This window comes from Leptonychotes weddellii, chromosome X, assembly GCF_054177405.1.
Source record: "Leptonychotes weddellii isolate Sample4059 chromosome X, ASM5417740v2, whole genome shotgun sequence".
Classification (NCBI taxonomy): domain Eukaryota; kingdom Metazoa; phylum Chordata; class Mammalia; order Carnivora; family Phocidae; genus Leptonychotes; species Leptonychotes weddellii.
In genome coordinates this window covers 22,411,532-22,436,723 of record NC_138385.1, presented here as the reverse complement: position 1 = coordinate 22,436,723, position 25,192 = coordinate 22,411,532, and the positions used below count along the sequence as shown (strand labels likewise).

The window sequence follows — 25,192 nt, the reverse complement described above, 5'->3', positions numbered from 1 at the left end:
AAGAAAGTAATAGTACTCTATATGTATTCCTGTAGCTGCTTCTTCCTCAATACCCTGTGGACATCTTTCCTTATTTCTCATATTTTTATGAAGGATAATAAACTCATTTATGTTGATTCAACCATTATAAATACCTAATAACTGAAAGTTGTCAGGAACATTCCTTCTCAAACAATGAAAATGAGTGAACTGCACATTTAACTATGCTTTAACTAATTTGATTCAATATATGTCTTTTCATTATAAAATGACACAAGTGGTTTTTCCAGTAACAGTTCAGTATTATACGTAGAGTATCTTAAGTCAAAAGGCTTTCAAAACTTGAATTTTAACATTTTGGTTTTGTTTCTCTCAAAAAGAAGTAATATTTCCTTAGGCATCAGACTTCTGGAAACTTTGAGCACAGCAGAAAACCAAAAAGGATCTGAGCTCCTCAACTGATCATCTAATGTACTTTAGACTTTTTTTTGCTGGTGGTGGTCCTATGGTTCTCAATTTACATAGAATGCTAAAAACCTAGATTGTTTATTTCACAGCAGACGGAAAGCATATTAGGGGGTAAAGAGTTGCCAGACACCGGGACCCTGAAAGCAGAGTCTGTAAGGGAAGAACTCGACGAGGTTTACCCTGGGGTACTGTGATTGATGGGCCTAATAATGACTTTTATTTACCAGGAAGATTTTATTAGGTTTATTTTGTTTTTTAAAAATAAGATCAGGAAAATGAACACTACATTTTAGTAAGATTTTTCCAGTGGTAGATGGTAATTAAAGGTCTTTGGCATTTAAATGTTGATTATTTCAAAAAACCATTTGCATTTCCTCATATGGTGTTTAGTACATGGTGAAGTATTCATCATTGTGAGATAATTGGGCTGTTAGTATATTTTAATGTGATATTATCTCGTTAATATTACTGTGAAATATATAAAGAGTGTTTTCTGTGATTATTAACTCTAAGCTCTTAGAATGCCACCACTTAATTTTTTTACGTTTAGTTTATATTATTTTGTCTTCCTTTCTCTTTAGCATCCTTGTCACGTTGTTACTTCTCTTCAACATATATTTCTGTATTCTGGTATATTCACTCTAATTTGACCTCCCATTTATCTTAGATGTTGACAAAATATTCAGCTCTTTTGTCAGGGCATGCTTTTACTGACAGATGATAATCAAATAAGGTCAATTTTTCTTTTTCTTTTTTTAACACAAGTAGTGAAAAGTGTATTATTTTTAATGTACAAGCATGGATCGTTGTACTCAGTATCCTTAAAATTAAGTCATTGAAACTGCTACTGCTCTTTTTTTTTTTTTTTTAAAGGAGTAGTGAAGAAGTTCTTACTGCAGAAGATTGTGAAAATGTCTACCATCTGGTTTATTCAGCTCACCGGCCAGTAGCAGTAGCAGCTGGGGAATTTCTCTACAAAAAGTAAACCTATATTTTTGTATTTTCTAAAGTATACTTTTATGATAGTAATTTTATTGTGCTGTAAGCGATACTAAAAATATATATAATTCATTTAAAAAATTATTCATACAGGTCAAGTAGAAACTTTCACATTTTACTCTTTCCTTTAAAGGTTTCAATTCTCCAATTTACTTGGTTTGTAGAAGTTAAATCTTCAAAGAGAAATGTCTTTTATTGAATAAAATACATAAACATATATAAAGTATATAAAAATATACCTAACTACATCATCACGTTAAGACCTTTTCCTAATTTTTCATTGTTTTCTCCAATGTCAGCTTCTAACTATTGCCCTGTTATAATATTTAGTCTTAAGCCTGTTACTGCTTGCTTTAGAAAATATTAAAAGGTTTTGCTTCATGTGTTTGATATAGTTTGACATAAGAATCCCTAAAATCCTATAGTCCTTTTTATGTTGGTATAACACCTCAGATTAAGTAGTATGGATAGCAGTGTGAATATCTGACCACAGAAAACATTGAGCAAGTGTTATGTAATGGCATTTATTTTTTAAGATTTTACTTATTTATTTGAGAGAGAGTGAGAGCACAAGAGCAGGGTGGGGGGGCGCAGAGGGAGAAGCAGACTCCCTGCTGAGCAGGGAGCCCAATGTGGGACTTGATCGCCCTGAGCTGAAGGCAGACGCTTAACCGCATAACCACTAACTCAGTTGGTTAAGCGTCTGCCTTCGGCTCAGGTCATGATCCCGGGATACTGGGATCAAGCCCACTGTCGAGTTCCCTGCTCAGTGGGGAAGTCTGCTTCTCCCCTTCCCTCTGCCGCTCTCCCTGCTTGGGTGCTCTCTCTCTCATTCTCTCTCTCAAATTAATAAAGAAAATCTTTAAAAAAAAAAAAAAGAAAAGAAAAGATGGTTTCTCTTAAAAAAAAATAAAGAGAACAGTTTGAACCACATGGACTAAACTATATCTTTGTAAGATTTTATTAAAATGCCTGTTTGGGATGGGGGAGTGTTTATTAGAGTACATGATGTAAAATGTTCATACTCCAGTTTCTATTTATTGCTACCCAGTGATATTTCTTTGTTATTTATAAGGAAAAACCACCATGATATCCATAGAAAGAGGCCACTGAAGTCACTTTGAGACAATTGTGCAAGAAGGATAGAAGGAAAATATATGTTCAGTTTTAAAGAGATGAATATCATAGATTAATGTGCATAAATGGTATGGGCTAGCGTAATACTTTACAAAAGGAAATGGTTGCATAAAATGCAGTAATGTTTTTAAAAAGAAATAATCCAGGGGCGCCTGGGTGGCTCAGTCAGTTGGGCGTCTGCTTTTGGCTCGGACTATGGTCTGAGGGTCCTGGGATTGAGCCCCACAGCAGGCTTCCTGCTCAGCGGGGAGCCTGCTTCTCCCCCTCCCTCTGCATGTTGCTCCCCCTGCTTGTGCTCTTTTGCTTGCTCGCTTGCTTGCTCCCTCTCAAGTAAATAAAACTTATAAAAAAGAAGTAATCCATAACTCCATAAAATTAACTTGAGAAGTTAATTTAAGAGGACTTAGAAGTACCATTAAGTATGAAATGAAAAAGGTTTATAGCTATTATTTACTTGGGTATCATGTTGGAGAATACCTACCCAGGTCCCATTTACTCTCTTTTATTAGATGCTTAAATATGAATTTAATTTTTTAAATTAGGAAATAGGGTTTTTTTTGTTTTAAAAGTAAATACTTTGTCTTGATCATAGGCTCTTCAGTCGTAGAGATCCAGAGGACGACGGTATGATGAAAAGAAGGGGACGACAAGGTCCAAATGCCAACCTTGTTAAGACATTGGTTTTTTTCTTTCTGGAAAGTGAGGTTAGTTGATGTTGTTCATTTTATACTTATGTTCAAAACAATTTGGAGTAGGGGTTGAAATAACGTACATCTTAAAATCTTCCATATATCACAGTATATCTTGGATATAATAGGGTTGTACCCATTACACAAAATTAAAAAAAATTCTTTTAGTAAGATGTTCAAATAATAGGATTTATGTATAGTACTAAGAGTATGAATTTTGGAGTCAGAAAGACCTGATTACCAATTGGGCCCCTCTACTTAGTATTTGTGTAACTGGTTTAGTTACTTAATCTTTCTAAGCCTCATTTTCCTTGTAAATATGTGGGTAATAATTTCTTAGGTATCACTGAGCTAATCCATGTAAAACTCTTTATTTTTCATGTGAAACTCTTAACACAGACCTTGCACTTCGTTCTCAATATTTGGTACCTGCTTTATTAATTTTGTTGTAGATAGGGATTTACATTTAACATCAGCTCTTTTAGGTTTCCCTCAGGTTGAAAATTTGCCTGTTAACCAGAATTTGAGAGGATCCAACGTACATTTTTGGTGTTCATATTATGTATTATTCAATCAGTTTTAGGGTCTTTTAAATACATTTTAAAATTTTTTCTGTATATAGAAATACAGTTGGTTTTTGCATATTGACCACTCATCTGTAACTTTGCTAAATTCACTTATTTTAGTAAGGTTTTAATAGATTCCTTGGGATTCTTTATAATAATGCAGTCAAGTCATTTGCAAATAACGTTCAGTTTACTTCTTCCTTTCTTACATTTATGCCATTTTCCCCTGGCCTTATTGAACTGATTAGGACATCCAGTAGAATGTTGAATAGAAGTGGTGAGTGGACATTTTTGGATTGTTCCTGATCTTAGGGGAAAGGCATCCAGTATTTCTATATTGTTATTAGTGATAGGTCACATGGTAGTTGTTTATATTGAGAATGTTTCCTTCTATCCCTTTTGTTGAGTTTTATCATGAACGGATGTTGAATTCTGCCCAGTGCTTTTTCTGAGGTGATTATTTTATTGAGATGATTATTTTATCCTTCATTATATTAATATTTGAATTATGTTGACTGGTTTTTTGAATGTTGAACCAACCTTGAATTCCTAGGATAAAACCTACTTAGTCATGATCTATTATCCTTTCTATATATTGCTGGTTTCGCTTTGCTGGTTTTTTGAGGATATTCCCTCTATGTTCATGTTAGATGTTGGCCTCCATATTTTTTTATTTGTAATGTCTTCGACAGGTTTTGGTATTATTGTAATGATAGTCCCCTAAAACAAGTTGGGAAGCTGTAGGGCCTTTTAGGCTTCACAAAATGAAGATAAATAATATGCTTATATATTGAATTGATAAACTTTTTTTTATGTTTTAAGTAACCATTATCCCTCCTGTTAAATTAAATTCATAGTATATTTTGTAACTGAGTGTGGTTAACTCATGTAATATTGAGTCCAAATAGGCACTAAATATACATGCATATAATCTTTTCAGAATTAATTTTCTGGTTAACTGTTGTAATGATTATTGTGAGACATGTTTAATGATACTACCCAACTGGGTTTACTTATACTCAGCCAGCTAAGGCAGTTTCTTTGTCCTGTTTTCCATTTGACCTCAAAAAACAGATTGCTGTTTGGGTTTGTACTTGGTGCCAACAAAGTTTCCATTCTTTTGAGTTAAGGCTAGTATGCTATTTGTCTAAGACCACATTGCTCTTTTTTACTTTTAGTTACATGAGCATGCAGCTTACCTTGTGGATAGCATGTGGGACTGTGCTACAGAGCTACTGAAAGACTGGGAATGTATGAATAGCTTGTTGCTGGAGGAGCCTCTTAGTGGAGAAGAAGGTAAATGGCTGTTTAGTTAATGGTATTTTGTTGTCTAGTCAGTTTTTTTTTTTTTTTAAAGATTTTATTTATTTATTTGAGAGAGAGAGAATGAGAGACAGAGAGCATGAGAGGGAGGAGGGTCAGAGGGAGAAGCAGACTCCCTGCCGAGCAGGGAGCCCGATGTGGGACTCGATCCCGGGACTCCAGGATCATGACCTGAGCCGAAGACAGTCGCTTAACCAACTGAGCCACCCAGGCGCCCTGTTTATCTTTAATATTAAAAAGTAATTGAGAGTGCTTGCTTATTAACATCTTTAATATTAAAAAGTAATTGAGGGGTGCCTGGGTGGCTTAGTCGGTTGGGCATGTGATTCTTTCTCAGGGTCCTGAGATTGGGCCTCGTGCTGGGTACGGAGTCTGCTTGAGATTCTCTCCTCCTCCCTCTCTCTCTACCCCTCCCCCGCTGGAGTGTTTTCTCGCTCTCAAATAAATAAATCTTAAAAAAAAAAAAAAGTACTTGAAAATCTTTGTGAATAATTTTGTTTTCATATACACGAATATTACGAAGAAAGATGTAGTTGCTGTCAATATTGAATTTTTAAAAAATTTTTCTGGTATCCGTGTTCATATTTTCTTTGGTTAAATTGTGGACCAGTGGTACACAGATTTGTACTGTTCAGTAAACAAGTTCTCATCCTATCTGTGATACAGTAATGGAATTTTCTTTAGTATATTAGGTCAGATTCTGTCACAGGCAGGATTGTTATGTAATACTTAAAAGTAACATATAGGGAAAAGAAATAGGTTAATTCTTTCTGATTTTTTTTTCAGCACTAACAGATAGACAAGAGAGTGCTCTGATTGAAATAATGCTTTGTACCATTAGACAAGCAGCTGAATGTCATCCCCCTGTGGGAAGAGGGACAGGAAAAAGGGTATGTTGGTATAGTTTCACTATTCTAAGGTGTGTTTCTTCTTTTGATTATGATTTTAAAAATTCTTGCATGTAACTATAGAGCCAGATTTTTTAATCTTACACTTTATTTTTCAGATGATCTTTGCTAATACATATGTGTTAGAAGTAAATTTTAAAGTATTAGCAATGGGAAATTTGAGTTCTTTCCATGAGATACTTTGTTAGTTACTACAGGAGATAAAATGATTGACTGCTCTCAAGACTGATTCTAGCTCACCGTTTTAGAATGGTGCATTTTTGCATTTTGGTTTATTTATAGATTTGCTTTCTTTTCCTTTTAATAAAAATCAGGAATTAAAACATAATTATTCATCAAAATGGAGAAATTCCTATTTCCCTGGATTATATTTTAATGCATCACTGCAAAGTTCACATATATTTGTATTGTAGACGAACAACTCCACAGCCTTTGAAAATTTTTTGATTAAGAGGCACAAAAATACATGGTTTGTTACATAGTGTACATCTATATATATGTATTTGTGTATAACAAACAAAAGTTCTTCGAACAATACTTATGGTATGTGACGCATTCTATTTTATTTTGTTTTCTTTTTTTTCCTTTTTCTAATTGATGATAGAATTCATGCTGTCAAGAGTGAATTCATGTTGAATTCATAACCCATGCATCATGGCCCACAGCTTAGAATAGGCTGAAATGCTACTCAGTCCCATTGTTATATAAGCTCCTAAACTACATTTCCTTCCTAACTGCTGCTTTATTTGTCTAATGGTAGCGTTGGTTAATTTAATTGGGTATTGGTTTTGCCTCTAGAACTATTCCAAGTTTTTTTTTTGCTGTTATTTTAGGTGGCTTTTTAAAAAATATTGTGCTCGTTATAGTTATTCTTTGTTACTTTTGGGTTTCATGTTTTATAGTAGAAATTTTGGTATCTGTCATTTAAAATGTAGTTTCATTACTTATTTTGTATGTCTTAACTTAAACTTGAGCATCTAACAGTGTTACTAGGTTTAATAAGTACTTAAAAGCATCGTTGTGCTACTTTAGGTGCTGACAGCGAAGGAGAAGAAGACCCAGTTGGATGACAGGACAAAAATCACTGAACTTTTTGCTGTGGCCCTTCCTCAGTTATTAGCTAAGGTAAGTTTGTGTAATAGACGAGTACTTGTAAGAAATTACAGGTTTTCTTTGGAAATGTCAAACTGATTTGTATTATAATGTTTACTTAACATTATTGTGATGTTTTGACATGATTTTTTTTATTTCAAAGTACTCTATAGATGCAGAAAAGGTGACTAACTTGTTGCAGTTGCCTCAATATTTTGATTTGGAAATATATACCACTGGACGATTAGAAAAGGTACAATGTTTCCTCTATATAAAAACACCTTCAAGAAAAACTACTCATTTTGTTCATCCCATCATATTGTTTGTTTATATTCTTGAACCTTCTAATGTTAAAGGAAACCTACATCTTATATATATCTTCTTTATTTTTTATAAGTAGGATTTAGAGAATGGCATTAATGAGTCTTCCCTTTGATTCATGACCATAGCCATTTTCTCATTCCTAGCCATTATTTGACTGTATCTGAGAGATTTAAGGAGATTGGGGGTAGGTAGCTGGATAATAACAATTATAAAATGAAAGCAGTTAATATTCATTGAATACTTTTATAAATTCTTTGTATTAACATTCTCACCAAAGCCCTATGAGATAGGTAATATTATTCCCATTAAAGCTGAGGAAATAAGTATATGGGTGGGTCAGTGTATTTATTTACCACGACTAGGAAAACACATCAAAATGTATGCCCTACTTGTTGTAGAGTTATTATTTTTGAAGCTTTTTAGTGTAGTCTTTCTGTGCCTATCATATATACCTTAGTTTTTTCTAATATGTACCTTAGTTTTAATGAAAAAAACTTTGATTTTGCAGCATTTGGATGCCTTATTACGACAGATCCGGAATATTGTAGAGAAGCACACAGATACAGATGTTTTGGAAGCATGTTCTAAGACTTACCATGCACTCTGTAATGAAGAGTTCACAATCTTCAACAGGGTAGATATTTCAAGAAGTCAACTGATAGATGAGTTGGCAGATAAATTTAACCGGCTTCTTGAAGATTTTCTGCAAGAGGTATATATTAAAAGTATTTTGTCAGTTGGGTCCCTCCCCTTGAGTAACTGATTTAGTCACCATTCCTGGTGATAGTCCCTAGCAGTATGTTGAAAAATATTCAGACATTCTGTTCTTTGATTATCATGCTACTGTTACTCCTCCACCAAAATGGGAAGGTGGTAAGAATCTGTGACTTGGAGAAGATGAAAGCAAAACTAATCCCCCCCGGCCCCTTTAACTTTAAAGAAATGATCTCAGAAGTTACCAGGGTTTAGCTAAACTAGAGGCTGTTAGGCAACAGGGTGTAAATGGAACAGAAAAGGAGAGCTAGACTATGGCCATGTAGCCTCAAAAGTAGTCTATTTCGTACTGTTTTGGCAGTGTTAGTAAGGAAAGGTAATTAATGATCTTTGATACTGTAAAGCCTTGATAAATTGCTGTTATAGCGACTGTTGATTTTTGGGTTTCCTGTGTTCTATTTCCAAAGAAACTTAAAAGTGTGGCACTCAAATACACTAATGGTTTTTTTTTTTTTACTTTTATCTGTTTTGATTAAGGAGGGTGCATGTTGAGATGAGCACTGGGTGTTATATGCAACTAATGAATCATTGAATACTACATCAAAAACTAATGTTGTACAGTGGCTAACTGAACATTAATAATAAAAAAAAGAAAATATGTACTTCACAGTTTAATTGACTTGCATAAAATAAAAAGTCATAATTCTCAAATTAATGCATTTAGCCCTTTCCACATCACTTTTGTCATTAATGTTGCAAAGATTGTATGGACTATGTAATTTTCAGTTTTCTTGTTTAGCCGTTATTTCTTAAGCTTTCTTTTTTTGTGTAACAGTCCATGCTTATAAGTTTTACCTAACTGGCGGTTTGTGCAAATAAGTTAATGTACAGTGATCACATTCTTAGTTAAAAAATGTAATGGCTCTACTCTTGGCTAGATACGATTGTGATTAGGATGAGTTAATTTAAAATCAAGCAATGGGTTAATTAAGTTTAATTATTTGTGTGGAAAAACTAAGTTTAGGAACAAGTGTTTTTTGAGAGACTTGGGGTTCAGTACAGTATTTTTAATAGTGTTTAAAAAATTTATAAGTTTCATGCAGTAAGACTCATAAAATTTTCAAAAACTTAAAGTTACTCTCAATTGGAAAATTGATATCCAGAAAGGACTAGCGCATATCTAGTCTTTATTCAGAAGGTTTTTCCCAAATTGTTACTAGTCTGGTATGTCTTTCTTGAGCACTATGTTTCATTCATTTAGGTTTTATCTTTTAGGTATTGTCTTTATGATCTCTTGCTTGTCCTTTACTATATTTTTCTTTGTTGTCCTAATGCATTTTTTACTGTGAAAGACTAAATGTCTTCATAGTTTTATGTCAAGGTTACTTTAAGGGAGAGGGGAAAATGTCATTCAGTGTTTCTCTCTTGGATATAATGTACCTGTGATAACAACTCTGTTGGCTCATTACTCCAGCCATATTGCTTTAAATTTGGACAGATCTAGGTATTGAATGACAAAGTTAATTTGTCGTGTTAGGCTATTCTTCCTTTTTAAGGTGGTATCACTAATGTGATAGTCTAAGATTTTTCACTTTGGTGGTTATTAAGGTTTAATATTATATATAATTAATATTCATAGGGCGAAGAACCTGATGAAGATGATGCGTATCAGGTATTGTCAACATTGAAGAGAATCACTGCTTTTCATAAGTAAGTTGAATTTTAATGTTTCTGATTTCTTTTTTTCTTTTTTTTTTTTTTAAAGATTTTATTTATTTATTTGAGAGAGAGAGACTGAGAGAGAGAGCACATGAGAGGGGGGAGGGTCAGAGGGAGAAGCAGACTCCCCGCTGAGCAGGGAGCCCGATGCGGGACTCGATCCAGGGACTCCAGGATCATGACCTGAGCCGAAGGCAGTCGCTTAACCAACTGAGCCACCCAGGCGCCCAATGTTTCTGATTTCTTAAAACTGTAGCAAAATCAAAACCAACTTGCATGTTTTAGGGTTATAATGTTATCAGTTCTGCTAGATTTCTTTTTTTTTTTTTAATAAATTTTTTAAATATTTTATTTATTTGTCAGAGAAAGAGAGAGAGAGTACAAGCAGGAGGAGCGGCAGGCAGAGGGAGAAGCAGGCTTCCCGCTGAGCAGGGAGCCTGATGCGGGGCTCAATCCCAGGACCCTGGGATCATGACCTGAGCCGAAGGCAGACACTTAACGACTGAGCCACCCAGACGTCCCAGTTCTGCTAGATTTCTTGTGCTTGTATATAAAAAATAGTTGATAGAGTCATGTTTTGAATTGGGGAATAATTGGCAGATTATCACCCACCATACTTTTTTAAAAATACATTTTTTTTGTTGTTGTGGGTGCCTGTTAAAAGTTTACTGTAGGGGCGCCTGGGTGGCTCAGTTCTTGGGCGTCTGCCTTCAGCTCAGGTCATGATCCCGGCGTCCTGGGATCGAGCCCCGCATCGGGCTCCCTGCTTGGCGGGAAGCCTGCATCTCCCTCTCCCGCTCCCCCTGCTTGTGTTCCCTCTCTCGCTGTCGCTCTCTCTCTGTCAGGTGAATGGATAGAATCTTTAAAAAAAAGAAAAAAAAAAAAGTTTACTGTATTTACTTTGACAGCATTTTGTTAACATTCAAGTCCAGAAAAAAAGTGATTAAGCTTAACTTTTAAATATAACTTGATTCCTTTTTACAGTGCCCATGATCTTTCAAAGTGGGATTTGTTTGCTTGTAATTACAAACTGTTGAAAACCGGAATTGAAAATGGAGACATGCCTGAGCAGGTTTTTATTTATTTTCAAGTTACATATTTAACTTCAAGAATGAATACTTGGGACGTTTTAGGTTTAACTGTATTCTCTTTCTTCTTTTTACAGATTGTTATTCATGCACTGCAGTGTACTCACTATGTAATCCTTTGGCAGCTTGCAAAGATAACTGAAAGCAGCTCTACAAAGGTTTGTGGTAGTTCAGTGGAGTTCTTATTACATTAAATATCATTAACTGTTTTCAGCAAACTTTTAATGCGATTAATTATTTCAGTAAAGTCTTGCTTATTTCTAAATTACTACTTAGGCATGTGTACCATTAGAAAGTTACGTTCATAGTTTGATGTATATTCAGTGAAAGAACATTAATATGTTTAAAGGTATGATTTTAAATTAAAAAATTTTCACATTTTAAGGTGGCATAATTTATGTATTTCCATATTCTCAAAAGTATTGAGAGCATATAGAAATATAGATTTTGTAAGTTACAATCAAGAGCTTTTGAAACAAGCATACAGCTATTGGATTATATAAATTGATGATAACAAGCCAGGTGCCCCTAGATCTTCTTATGCCTCAGTATTGTTTTGGGATCACGTTGTTCATACATAGGATCTTTCTACTGGTGTTCCAAATTCATTGTAAATCACTTTCTGGTTGAGTATAATGTGCCAGCTACTGGGTAATAGAACTTTCAGAATTTTGTCCATAATGGTAATCTTTGATGTGTTGAGTAATTGAACTAAACAGTATAGCCTTTTGCATTTGTAACTGACCGAGCCACCCTAGGCGTCCCTTGCCTTTTTCATTTGTAAACTGGAAACTTAAACATTGTACTTGCAGTAGATGTAGCCTTAAATATTATTTGGGTACATTTTTATAAATACTATGTAATATCTAGGAGATAGAGAATTTGTTGTTCATAGCTCTTTTCCCCAAAAACATTTGTCTTGATAATAAGTTTCTTTTGCATAAAATCAGAATAATTCTGTTTATTTATTTATTTATTTATTTTTAAGATTTTATTTATTTGACAGAGAGAGAGCACAAGTAGGCAGAGTGGCAGGCAGAGGGAGAGGGGGAAGCAGGCTCTCCGCTGAGCAGGGAGCCGGACGTGGGGCTCGATCCCAGGACCATGACCTGAGCTGAAGGCAGCTGCTTAACTGACTGAGCCACCCAGGCACCCCAGAATCAGAATAATTTTCTTTTTCTTTTTTTTTTTAAAGATTTTATTTATTTATTTGAGAGAGAGAAAGAGCACAAGAGGGGGGAGCGGGAGAGGGAGAAGCAGACTCCCTGCCGAGCAGGGAGCCCGATGCGGGACTCGATCCCGGGACTCCAGGACCATAACCTGAGCTGAAGGCAGTCGCTTAACCAACTGAGCCACCCAGGCGCCCTCAGAATAATTTTCAATGCTTAGAATTTCTCTGAGCTTTTAAAGTACAAGAAATGGGTATTTTCCTCTTGAAAAAGCAATTTAGTATTGTTGTTAGTGTATTTTTTGTCAAACAACTAAGAAATTTATTTAACTTAATATCAAGCTTATAGTAGGAACAATAACCATATTAGCAAATATGATTGCTCATCTAAGTCAAAAGCATTGAATTAAAAATTAAAACGGGAAAAGAGATTATATTTTGAGTAGAGAGGAAAGGGTAAAAATGATACTAAATACAGAATTATCCTGAAGCTTGGTTAAGTTTTCTTTACCAAATCAATCAAGTTAAACCTGTTCTTAGGAAAAGATTTATCTTTTTAATATAAGTTTACAAGACATTAAAATTTTTTAAAATTGGAATAATACTACAAAACTGATTCTTGTCCATCTCTCTTTTAAAAAGTACAACTGGTATCCTTCAAGTAAGAAATGAAAGATGCTGTCTCTTTTATTAATCAATTTATTCTGTTCATCAGTTGGCTATCCTTCAAATTACAAAACGAGAATGGAGCATTAATCTTTACTCTTTAAACATTCTGAGGTAGTAGATTCATTAAAGATAGCCATATACAGTCATATAGGTTTTCTCATTTTATTTATTTATTTTTATTTTTATTTTTTTAAAGATTTTATTTATTTATTTGACAGAGAGAGAAACACAGCGAGAGAGGGAACACAAGCAGGGGCAGAGGGAGAGGAAGAAGCAGGCTTCCTGTAGAGCAGGGAGCCCGATGCGGGGCTCGATCCCAGGATCCCGGGATCATGACCTGAGCCGAAGGCAGACGCTTAACGACTGAGCCACCCAGGCGCCTCAGGTTTTCTCATTTTAAAGGACCCAGACCACTTCAGATATTAGGCACTAATATACCTGATATTTTTAAGGCTGCAGTTTGTTAGCTATTTTTAAGAAAAATGGTCTAATCAAGTAGAGTAAATATAGTCAAATATGTGATAATATTTTATGTAATTTGAAGTATCTTAAATACTAAATGAGGTTTTTATACAGTTGTTCATGTTAAATTTTTCAAGGAGGACTTGCTGCGTTTAAAGAAACAGATGCGGGTATTCTGTCAGATATGTCAGCATTACCTGACCAACGTGAATACTACTGTTAAGGAACAGGTTAGTAATTACTGTAGGTAGCCATCTTTTGTAAGCAACCCTTAATAAATATCTGAATTAATACAGAAAATGTAAGTAATACTGAGGTTGAGCAAAGCAGAAATGTCTTGTATCTGTCCATGTATATGATACTCAAAAAATAGATTAATAATTTCATATGGAGTTTATAAACTGTATTATAGATTACCCTCATTGTGGTTATTTTATGTTGTTATTTATGACTCACTTGGTAAACAGACCCATATATACAAATTAGATGTATGATATTACATAAGTTATTCTTGAAATTAATAAGTGCAAGTATGCCTCAGGGAGGGAAATGGGTCCGTATGGTTTTGTCATCTCTGAGAATATTATCAGATAGATACTGACATTCCTTCCCATCCTGATTGTGTACGTTGTTTTTTCTTATGTGGACTTTGTTTGAAATAAAAATTTTAATCATTTCCCTGACTTCAAAGTGTTACCTTCCCACTTCATATGCCCTCATTTTGAAAATACATTGTTAACTGTGCTGCCATAGGTAGTTTTCCCATCTGTAAAATGAATTCTGATCCTGGGACTGAGAACCTGTTTAGTTTTAATTCCCTAATAGAGGATTAAGCTTTTTTGTACATACGCTTTTTAAATGCTTCTATGGAGAAGACATTTTTATAATAAGAAATATTAATAGTGATACAGTCAAAGTGGTTATGGTGATTTCAAGGTTTTTTGACCATTTCATTCTCTTTAACTTTTGCATATTGGGGTGGGTAGAGCCCCAGCAGTCATCACAAATGCTATTTTCAGCAGTTTGTGTTATGTTGGGTATGGTTTATTTTGTTTTTTATTTTTGGTATTACTATTTATTTTAAATTAGGGTATATTTACTTCTTAAAGCTACTATGAAAGTAGTTCAGATATGGTCATCCAACTACAAAGCGATTAGTAAAGTCCTTCAACCTTTGTGATTGTCACTTGTCTTTATTTTAAAATATCAAAACTGATTTCAGTGAAATACATTTAGAGTTTTATAGTTAAGAATTCACATTCAGTATCCAACCGTTAATTTCATTTTTCTTCTTCCAACTCCCATTTGTTCCTCCCATACGTGTATGCTTGGGCATAAATAAATTAGAAGTTATTAAATGGCCAAGATCCAGTAACTGACTTTCACGTTTTTTCTTGCAAAAGTATGAAGTATATTCCTATAATTATTACATTGCTGAATTCTCCAGTTTTAAGTATGTAGTTTTGAATTGTAGCAATAAAGGATTTGGAAATTTAATTTTCATCTGTACAATTCACATGAAAGAAACCAGTTTCTGTAGGTAGTAAATTGAATTTAGAGTTAAACTCCTAGGACAGGATTTTAATGAAGTATACATTGATCCAGAATTAATAACATGAAATACTCCTCTTTGTTTTCATATGCCACCAAGATACTCAGCTTAGTATTCCCTATTTCTTTCTTTCTTTTTTAAAATTTATTTGACAGAGAGAGACACAGCAAGAGAGGGAACACAAGCAGGGGGAGTGGGCGGGGGAGAAACAAGCTTCCTGCAGAGCAGGGAGCCCGATGCAGTGCTCGATCACAGGACCCAGGGATTATGACCCGAGCCGAAGGCAGACGCTTAACAACTGAGCCATCCAGGCGCCCCAGTATTCCCTGTTTCTTGAAGTATTAACACAATTCCTTATGGGTTATCATATGTAACCTCCTATATGATCTGTTGTTCAGGCCATGGCAGTTAATTATTTGGTCATGAAATATCTTGTATGTCAGTCTTCCAAACAGCTTCCAGAAATATGTCCTGGTCAATTCACTTGACCTGCCAGTTCACCTTATTAGTAAATATCACCATGCTTATCACTCTGTTTTCTTATTGTGTATGTTGCAAAAGTTTTTATAAACTCAGATATCCTGATGGGTATAAATGACTACTATAGTAGTAAAATGAGGAAAGACTGAAAGAAGAGGTAAAAGCATAAAGGAAAAGAGAAAAAAGTAAATGTGGTTAGTTCCAAGAAGGTAAAAACATTATTAAGATCTGCTTTGTGCTCTCTGCTATCTGTCTAGCAGTAGTCTTCCTTTAAATGTAATTCGCTATTGACTTTGTGACCCCCAAATTCTATTTTTGTTACCCTTTCCCGACATAATTAGAATTTTCCAGTTTTCTTCTGAATACTTTTACCAGTGTTTGACTCCATTTAAAACTAATGGCAGAGTTTTTATAAATCTCCTTGAGATAGAACCTTGGCTTTATGTTTATTATGATAGTATCATGTTTGTCTGATGAGTGAGTAAGCAGGCACATAGTTCGTTGTGGTTTTTTCTACTTAATCGCTACACATATTGAGAATGAGAGTGTTTAAAAAGTACCAAGGACTTTGTGATCTCTCTTCTAGGAGATAATTGATCTCCTTGGTATAAGTTTTTGTCTTCCATAAAGGAATGGAATGGTACCAAGTTTATATGTTATTTCATATTTAGGGATGTATACCATGAGGCATTGTCATGAAGTGTAGAATGGGGTTTGGAGTCAGAAAACCTGAGGTTGAGTCCTGACTGCATGTTTTGGTAGTGTTAACATTTTGTACAAGTCACTTAAAGTTGCTGAAAATAATATTTGTGAAATTACCTTGCAGTTAGTAAAGCATGATTGCAAATACTAGTAATCATTTTACAGAGATTATATTCCTCAGCTTTAAAAATTTAGGAAAATACTATACACTGATTTTTCTTAAAAGTTGGATTCTGTTTGTGTTAAATATATGTTACTTGTGGCAGTTGGTGAGAAACCTTGGATTATAGCACGCTGTACTTTCTTTTTTTTTTTAATAGGCCTTCACTATTTTGTGTGATATTCTGATGATCTTCAGCCATCAAATTATGTCAGGAGGGCGTGACATGTTAGAGCCATTAGTTTACACCCCTGATTCTTCATTGCAGTCTGAGTTGCTCAGCTTTATTCTGGATCATGTCTTCATTGAACAGGATGATGATAATAACAGCGCAGGTAATTTTATTGGCATCTTTTTGTTAAGTGTCTTTGCATCCACCATAAATTTAAGTAACAGTGATGTAAAGTGTTGCAATACTATTTGTTATTTGATTCTGAAAACATAAAACACAGGTGCATGTTCCAGCACATTTGTATTAATTTTTTGTAATATTGTAAAAACAAGGTGATATCTCAGGGCGTAGGCTTTGGAATCAGATCTTTGCTTCTCACTAGCCCCAAGCCTATTTATAGCTACCTTACAGAATTGTATGAATTAATTAAGCAAAGTGACTTGTGCAGTGCCTGGGCATGAAATAGGTACTCAGTAAAATTTACTCCCTCTTCCCCTTAGTCATTGGTAATACCAGTTTTCAGGTAGTTTGAGCAGAATAAAGTGTTTCTTTAAGTGACATTTTTGTTGTATACTTTTATAACATAGGTTTTCATATTTTGAGGGGGTATTAAACTGTAATTTCTCAATGTTAGAAGATGTTTGAAATTGTTCTACAAATGTCTGGGGCAGTACAGAATGTTCACAGGAAAATAATCCCACCAGCCTTGCCTGGTGGTGTTACTCTTTCTACCCTAATTACATACACAGATGTCTTACTTGAATAAGAGGTCATGGAAAAAAGTGTTGGGTGGCTTCTTTCTGGGTTTGGTTTTAATATGAAGTTATACTTGAAGGACAATATAACATTGATATATGTGCATGTCGATATATATACTGACATCATTGCAAATCAGATTCTAAATACATATAATTTTAGACATGGCTTATAGCTTATTTTCAATAAAGAACTTTGTTATTAAGTATTTAAAACTTAGAAGAGAATTGAGGAACCTAGAGTAGCAAAAACAGTTGTCAAAAGTCCATGTACTAAAATTTACATACTTAAAATTTTTTTTTTTTTTTTTTAAAGATTTTATTTATTTATTTGAGAGAATGAGAGAGAGAGAACACATGAGAGGGGATAGGGTCAGAGGACGAAGCAGACTCCCTGCTGAGCAGGGAGCCCGATGCGGGACTCGATCCCGGGACTCCAGGATCATGACCTGAGCCGAAGGCAGTCGCTTAACCAACTGAGCCACCCAACCGCCCCATACTTAAAATTTTTTATCTTTTACTTTGAGTTGATGGTTTAGTTACACTTTTATTTGACATTTATTGGTCAGGCAGTACACTAGATGCTATGGATATCAAAAAATGAGACAAGGGCTTTTCCTTTAAAAATTCAATTCAAGTGGAAAAGACAGATCTAAAAACAAGTAATTATAATGCAGTTTGATAAGTAGTAGAAGCATGTTCACATTGTTGTGGTCATGTCGAGGAAGTTTTAACTGGTCTGGGAGTCAAAACATCATTGAAATAAGCTAACATCTGAATTGGATCCTAAAAGATGAGTAGGAGTTTTTAAAACTTCTTTGGGAAAGCATAGTTGCATTCCAAAAATTGATACAAAATCAGTTTTGGTTTATAATCCTTTTGTTATAGTTGGAGGACTGCCTCTCTGCTTCATTTACACCATAGAACTAGAATCAGAATAAGCTTGCCAGTACTTCTGAATTTTCTAGGAGCTTCTTGAAATTACGCTCAGTCTTACCTTCTTGGGCCTCCCCCCCCCCATTTAAAAATGAAATGTATTCCAGTTTTTTTGAAAAATGTAAAATATAACATATTTGTCCATATCTACCACCAGCATTTGTCAAATTTTATTGTTACTAATTTTTGGGGGGAGGTGGGGAATAAAGTATAGATACAAAAGAGCCCTTATTTGTATCCCTGTCCAATCCTATTATTTTTCCCTGGAGATAACTGCTATCCTGAATTTGGTGTTATCATGCCTTTGCATTTTAATTTTATTGAATAAGAGTTTATGTATCTGTTAACAATATATAGTTTATTTTCTGTTGCTAGGTTCCATATAAATGGTATTATGTTGAACATTTTATTTTGCCTCTTGCTTTTTTGCATTAACATTTTTGAAATTTGTCCGTGTTGACATATGGTTATAGTTTATTCATCTTGACTGCTGGATGTTATGTAATATGAATTAACCCTACTTTATCCTTTTATTAAAAAAACAGATTTTATTTATTTATTTGACAGAGAGCGAGAGAGCACAAGCAGGGAGTCTGATGCGGGGCTTGATCCCAGGAGCCTGGGATCATGATCTAAGCTGAAGGCAGACGCTTAACCAACTGAGCACCCAGGCACCCCACGTTATCCTTTTTTTAAAAGATTTTATTTACTCATTTTAGAGAGAGAGCAGGAGCAGAGAGGGGCAGAGGGGGAAGGTGAAAAAATCTGAAGATTTTGCGCTGAGTGTGAGCCCAATGCAGGGCTCAGTGGGGCTCGATCCCATGACCGTAAGACCATGACCTGAGCCGAACAAGAGTCGGATGCATAACCGATGAGCCACCCAGGCACCCCTACTTTATCCATTTTTATATTGGTGAACATTTAGGTTGTTTTCAATTTTTTCCCTGTTATAAATAGTGTACAACAAATGTTCTTATACTTACCTGCTTGAGCACATGTGCAAATGCTTTTCTAGTACACACCTAAGAGTGGAATTGCCAGATTATATAGTCTTTGTGCATCCTAAATTTGACCACATGTAGCAAAAATATTCTCCAAAATGGTTGTATTATTTTATTCTCCCACCAGCAGCATGAGTTTCCATTGGTTTTCATTCTCATCTAACCCCTGGTGTTGTAGACCCATGGTTATTTATTTGATTTGTTAGCCCATGTACATGAGGTGAGAAGGAGAGAGTAAAAGAGAATGCTTCTAGAGGCATTGACAACACAGAATAATGCAATTGACATCTATGAAAGGTCCAGTATGTTAGATACTTCTCTAACATTCTTTAATCCCCACAAGAGAAAAGGTGGCTAGTTTTTGATGAGAAGTGAGGGAAAAAAAAAAAACCCAGGGTGTCTTGACTGGCTCAGTCAGAAGAGCATGCAACTCTCAATTTCAGGGTCGTGCGTTCAAGCCCCATGTTGGGTTGTAGAGATTACCCCCCCCCACACACACACACCTTAAAAAGGCGAAAAAAAAAACAAAATCAGAGCTCGAAAACTGGTTAATTAATATCTGGGTAATTTAGTCTGTAGGGGGAGAACATCTACACACATGTACTTCCTAAGAGTAGTACTGAACAGTGATTGGAAACAGTATTGTATAGAAATCCATTATAATCACGGAGACATTTGGAAAAAGTTTATATATTCAGTGTAATCTTCTGAAAGAGTAAACAATATATTTTAGGTTTCTAAGCAAATGGCTTTGGGATTCTGGAATATGCACTTGTGATAGTAAAACTTTTTCTGATGGTCTCTTAAATTCCTATTCTCAAAATTTGGTTTTACCTTACTAGCAGTTATTGAAGATTATCAGAGATAGGGTAAAATAAACATTTGTTTTAAAGAACATTCTCATTTTACAAATTATTTTTTTGATATTGGGAACCTTATATTGAAGACCTGACAGGAAGTGCACCTACAGTTCACAAAAGGAGGAAATATAAATGGCTAATAAATGTATGAAAAACTTGAACTTCACTGCTAACCAAAGAAATGTAAATCAAACTAAGGTAGCTTTTAATAAGTAATTTTGTTTGTAAAGTTTGTTCAGAGGAAAATTCTTTACATAGTTTTTTGTGTAAAAGGCTTCATCACGATTTTATTTGCAATATCAAATAATTAGAAATAATCTTTTGGCAGTACTTGGAGACTATAGTCCAGCTTTCTTGACTACGAAGTTGGAAATAAGTCTGTTTCCTTGATAACTCTGAATGTCAACATCTCACATAATGGATCAGAGCAGAAATATGTGAAGTTATCTTAAAAAGACAGAATAGTTCCTAGGTCAGACTCACTGAGTATATGTAATATATATAAAATAAGTATATGTCAGTAAGAGTTGGGGGCCAGGTGGGTTAGGGTCATCCTTGGAAGGGATAGGAGAATTTCTGAGGTTGGCTTCCCCCCCGCCCCCAGGCCCTTAACCAAGGGACATTGAATATGCAGATCTCATTGGCAAGCGATCATAATAGGGAAGTGGATGAAAGCGTTAGGCAGGCTCAGCCTGATTTCACTAAAACATCAGTTCCTCTGACTCACTCAACTTGTTCCTGTTACATGTTCAGTAAGCAGCCTTATGATTACTATTTTAATTTGCAAAAATTTTGTCTATTGGGATTAGTGGACTGGTCATTCACTGAGATATTAAGTGTGATTATAATTTGTATTTTATTTAAATGTGTTTACTGTATTTTTCACATTCTCCAAAATAAAGGTATTTTATAGTGAGAATTAAAAAATACATATGGCTGAAGTAAAATACAGATGGCTTAATGTTTGTAACTTTTTTCCCCCAGATGGTCAGCAGGAGGATGAAGCCAGTAAAATTGAAGCTCTGCACAAGAGGAGAAATTTACTTGCAGCATTTTGTAAGCTAATTGTATATACTGTGGTGGAAATGAATACTGCTGCAGATATCTTCAAGCAGTACATGAAGGTAAAGTTGTGGATAGCAACTTATTTTGATAATGCTTAAAAGAAAATGAATGTAACACTGGCTTTTATTTCTGATTGCCGTTGAATTTTTTAAATAGTAAATTACTTTTCTAGCATAAAATAAATTTCTTTTAAAATTTAACATTTTTGGTAATACTACTTCATACATCTAGTCTTCCATTAATGGACATTTTGGGTTTATTGAGTTCACTTCATTTAGAATATTGGAAACATCTTGTCTTGGGTTAGCTATCACTATTAGAATTTACCTTTGTGGTTAGTTTAAGACAACAGGATGGTGTTCCTCCTCTGCTTGATGTAGCATAAAACAGGTATTGTTCTAGGAGTCAGGAGACCTGGCTGCTATACTTTTGGCTTGGTTACTACGCAGCTCTTGACCTTGAATAATTCAATACCTTTTCTTTCATTTGTTCCACTGTGATAACTAAGGTTCCTTTAGGCTTTGAAAATCTGATTTGATTCACAGTGGGTTATTCACAATTTTTGTTAAGTACCTGTGAGATTCTCTAATATTTAAGTGGTAGTAGAAAGGATATTATTAATTATACTAATGAAATATAACTAAATATGGTAAGGTAGATTTTACTTGAGAAAGGATTAAAGAAAAACTAATTATAAATATAAACTTTTTTAAGCCTTTGCTGTCACCAAATAAAATATGTAATAAAGTTGTCAAAACCTAATTAATTCTCTCTTTGAAATATTTTTAGATTTTTTTTTTTAAAAACTAAGGTTGTGAAATTGTTTTACAGGTTTTAAACTTTTTAGACTTAAGTATTATAAAGTTAGTTTTATTAGTCATAAGGGCATGGTTATCCTGTTATCTCAGAGTTGTTATGTATTCATTTTGAAACAAGGTCTTAAATTAGAAAAAGATTTCATATTCAATGAATGTGATAATATAAATGTCGACACACAATGAGTTTTCTTTTAAATGTTAATAGGCTGTTAGTTTCTATAAGCCAAATTAATAAAGTTGGAAACTGCAGGTGATCTACATGCCAGTAACAATGAATAAGCTTTAAAAGTAACTATAATTATATTCATTGTCTTAATAATTCACAAAGAGCGCAAGAACCTTGTTTATATCCTTTGTGTTATTTCTGAAAGTGTGCATAGCCTGATTATTGTTTTACTCCACACCTCCTTAAAACCGGTCTGGAGCTTAAGGTGATTGGATCTCAACTGTCTATTTTGGAATTTACTGGTGTTAGGGATTAGTATGCTTAGAAATTATCTTAAAGTTTCAGTAACATTCTTTTCTCTCTTTGAATGCATAATTTCAGCCAAATACAAATTTTGTGACATACTACTCACATGAAACTAGTCTTATTGTCCAGGACTTTTAAGAGATAAAGCTCTAATTTGTACAAATTTCTTTTCTAGTATTATAATGACTATGGAGATATCATCAAAGAAACAATGAGTAAAACAAGGCAGATAGACAAAATTCAGTGTGCAAAGACCCTTATTCTCAGTTTGCAGCAGGTAAGATATGAAGAGTATCAACTTTAGGCGAACATAATTAATACCTAATAGTTTTCAAGATAACAAGTAGAAAACTGGGCAAAGATGCAATAGACAGTTCATAAAAGTAGAAATAAAGATTTTCAACCTCACTAGTAGACACTGCAAACGAGATCATTTTTTGCTTTCGGACTGGCAAGATAGGCAAAAAGCTATCTAATGTGTGGGGGCAATAGTACTGTCAGCAGTATGTATTGGTACAACCTTCCTGGTAGGCAGTTTGGCAATATATGTCAAAATTTATAATATGTATGCCATTATGGCAGCAATTCTACTTTTAAAATTTTATCCGAGGTGGTAATAGGACAAGTTTACAAAATGGGGTATACCATATTACACATGGCAACAGTGTTTATAATAGCAAGAAATTAGAAATAATCCAAATGTCCATGAAGAGGATATTAGATGAATATATTGTGTAGTGCATCTCTGCAGTGGTTATTGTGTAGCACTTAAAATTAGTGTAGATCTGTATTCACTAATATGTAAAGATCAAAATATATAGTTTGAGAATAAAATTTAAAAGATTAGGGGCACCTGGGTGGCTCAGTCATTAAGCGTCTGCCTTCGGCTCAGGTCATGATCCCAGGGTCCTGGGATTGAGCCCCGCATTGGGCTCCCTGTTCCGCGGGAAGCCTGCTTCTCCCTCTCCCACTCCCCCTGCTTATGTTCCCTCTCTCGCTGTGTCTCTCTCTGTCAAATAAATAAATAAAATCTTTAAAAAAAATTTAAAAGATTATATAGTACAGCATCCCTATAAAATTGTACTTATCTGTATATCTATCTGGAAAAATAATCACCAAAATTTTAGCTGTGGTTAACTTGCTCTGGTAGGTATCAAGTGAATTTTACTTTTTTCTCATTTCCATATTTATTTTAATGAGCATTTTTCAATCTTATAATCAAACTGCAAAACTCATTTTCATTTTGACACTGTTGAGGTAGGTTTAATTGGATAAAAATCATATGTTTAGTATACTTTTGTCTCTGGAGACCAAATGCATGCAGAATATAACCTAACCTGTTTCAGTTTCATAAGTTTTCTTGCTTTTAAGAAATCTAGGTGTTGGGGCGCCTGGGTGGCTCAGATGTTTAAGCCTCTGCCTTCGGCTCAGGTCATGATCCCAGGGTCCTGGGATCGAGCCCCGTGTCCGGCTCCTGGCTCGGCGGGGAGCCTGCTTCTCCCTCTCCCTCTGCCTCTCCCCCTGCTCATGCTCTCTCTCTCTCAATCTGTATCTCTGTGTCTCAAATGAATAAATAAAAATCTTCAATAAAATAAAATAAAAAGAAATCTAGGTGTTAAATTTCTTAGTCCCATTTGCATATTTGGATATTCTTTATTAAAGCTAATAGAATTTAAAAGGTTTTGAAAGGTAACATTTAAGTAACTTTTCCTATAAAATAATAGCTGCTCGCTGTAGAGATTTTAGAAAATATATGAACTAGAAAAAATATAACTTATCTTTGTTTTTCACTTAAATACGTTTTTAGTTTTTAATAGCCTTCTTAGTCTTTTTATGCCTATATGAAATCTTAAGTTTTATAAAAACTAAACCATATTGGGCATTCTATTTTCCAAGCCTGAATTTTTCATGTTAATAAAACCGTAACGCTTTCATGCCATTAAATACTTTCCTGAGCATATTTATTTATTTATTTATTTAAAGATTTTATTTGACAGAGACCCAGTGAGAGAGGGAACACAAGTAGGGGAGTGGGAGAAGCAGGCTTCCCACTGAGCAGGGAGCCCGATGCGGGGCTCTATCCCAGGGCCCTGGGATCATGACCTGAGCCAAAGGCAGACGCTTAAGGACTGAGCCACCCAGGCGCCCCTCCTGAGCATTTTTAATGACTGTATAGTATTGTGTTTTATACAGGGACCATAATTTAACCAAGATCTCTTCGTGTTTTTTTTTTTAAGATTTCATTTTTTTGACAGACAGCTAGAGAGGGAACACAAGCAGGGGTGGTGAGAGAGGGAGAAGCAGGCCTCTGGCTGAGCAGGGAGCCCGATGCAGGGCTTGATCCCAGGACCCTGGGATCATGACCTGAGCCGAAGGCAGATGCTTAACGACTGAGCCACCCAGGAGCCCCAAGATCTCTTCTTGCTTAATGTTGAGGTCTTTTACAATCCTTGCCATTACAAATACCACTAAGACATTTTTGTACCAATGTATCATGCACAAATATTATTCCTTTGAATAAAGGCCAATAATTAGAATTGCTTAGTCAAAGGACATCAAAATTTTACAGCTTTCAATACAGATTCCTGTATAGAAAGGTTATCTCAGTTTATGTTTCTAGCAGGTCAGAGTGCTCATTGCATAATATTCTTATCAGTAGTAGCCATTATCTGTTAAAAACTTCGGCCATTCGGTAGTTGAAAAATTGTATTTTGTTGTGCTTACTTATGATGGAAGTTTTTGATGTGAAGATGCATCATGTAAATGTAAAGTAACAGCATAGTTGCCTGATAATTGAGTGGGTTTCCTTTTTCTTTATATTTTTATATGCTGTTTTAATATCCAGTTAACACCAGCAGAATAGAATTATGCCATAACTTAAGAGTTTCTAATGTCCGTAACTACCTCTGGTCTA

At 34.7% G+C, this 25,192-nt stretch overlaps 1 protein-coding gene across 7 annotated transcripts in view; it reads left to right on the top strand.

Moving 5' to 3' along the window:
- STAG2 (STAG2 cohesin complex component) overlaps positions 1-25,192 on the top strand; it is a 133,834-nt gene that overhangs the window by 88,501 nt on the left and 20,141 nt on the right. For all 7 annotated transcript variants that reach the window (XM_081808290.1, XM_031038203.2, XM_006742503.3 and 4 more), the window contains exons 13-26: positions 1,321-1,428; positions 3,176-3,287; positions 5,017-5,134; positions 5,948-6,051; positions 7,102-7,194; positions 7,325-7,414; positions 7,994-8,197; positions 9,839-9,909; positions 10,903-10,990; positions 11,084-11,164; positions 13,443-13,535; positions 16,360-16,534; positions 20,908-21,047; positions 22,454-22,555. In XM_081808290.1, the coding sequence (XP_081664416.1) occupies positions 1,321-1,428; positions 3,176-3,287; positions 5,017-5,134; positions 5,948-6,051; positions 7,102-7,194; positions 7,325-7,414; positions 7,994-8,197; positions 9,839-9,909; positions 10,903-10,990; positions 11,084-11,164; positions 13,443-13,535; positions 16,360-16,534; positions 20,908-21,047; positions 22,454-22,555 (1,579 nt within the window). The remainder of the gene's footprint in view (positions 1-1,320; positions 1,429-3,175; positions 3,288-5,016; positions 5,135-5,947; positions 6,052-7,101; positions 7,195-7,324; positions 7,415-7,993; positions 8,198-9,838; positions 9,910-10,902; positions 10,991-11,083; positions 11,165-13,442; positions 13,536-16,359; positions 16,535-20,907; positions 21,048-22,453; positions 22,556-25,192) is intronic.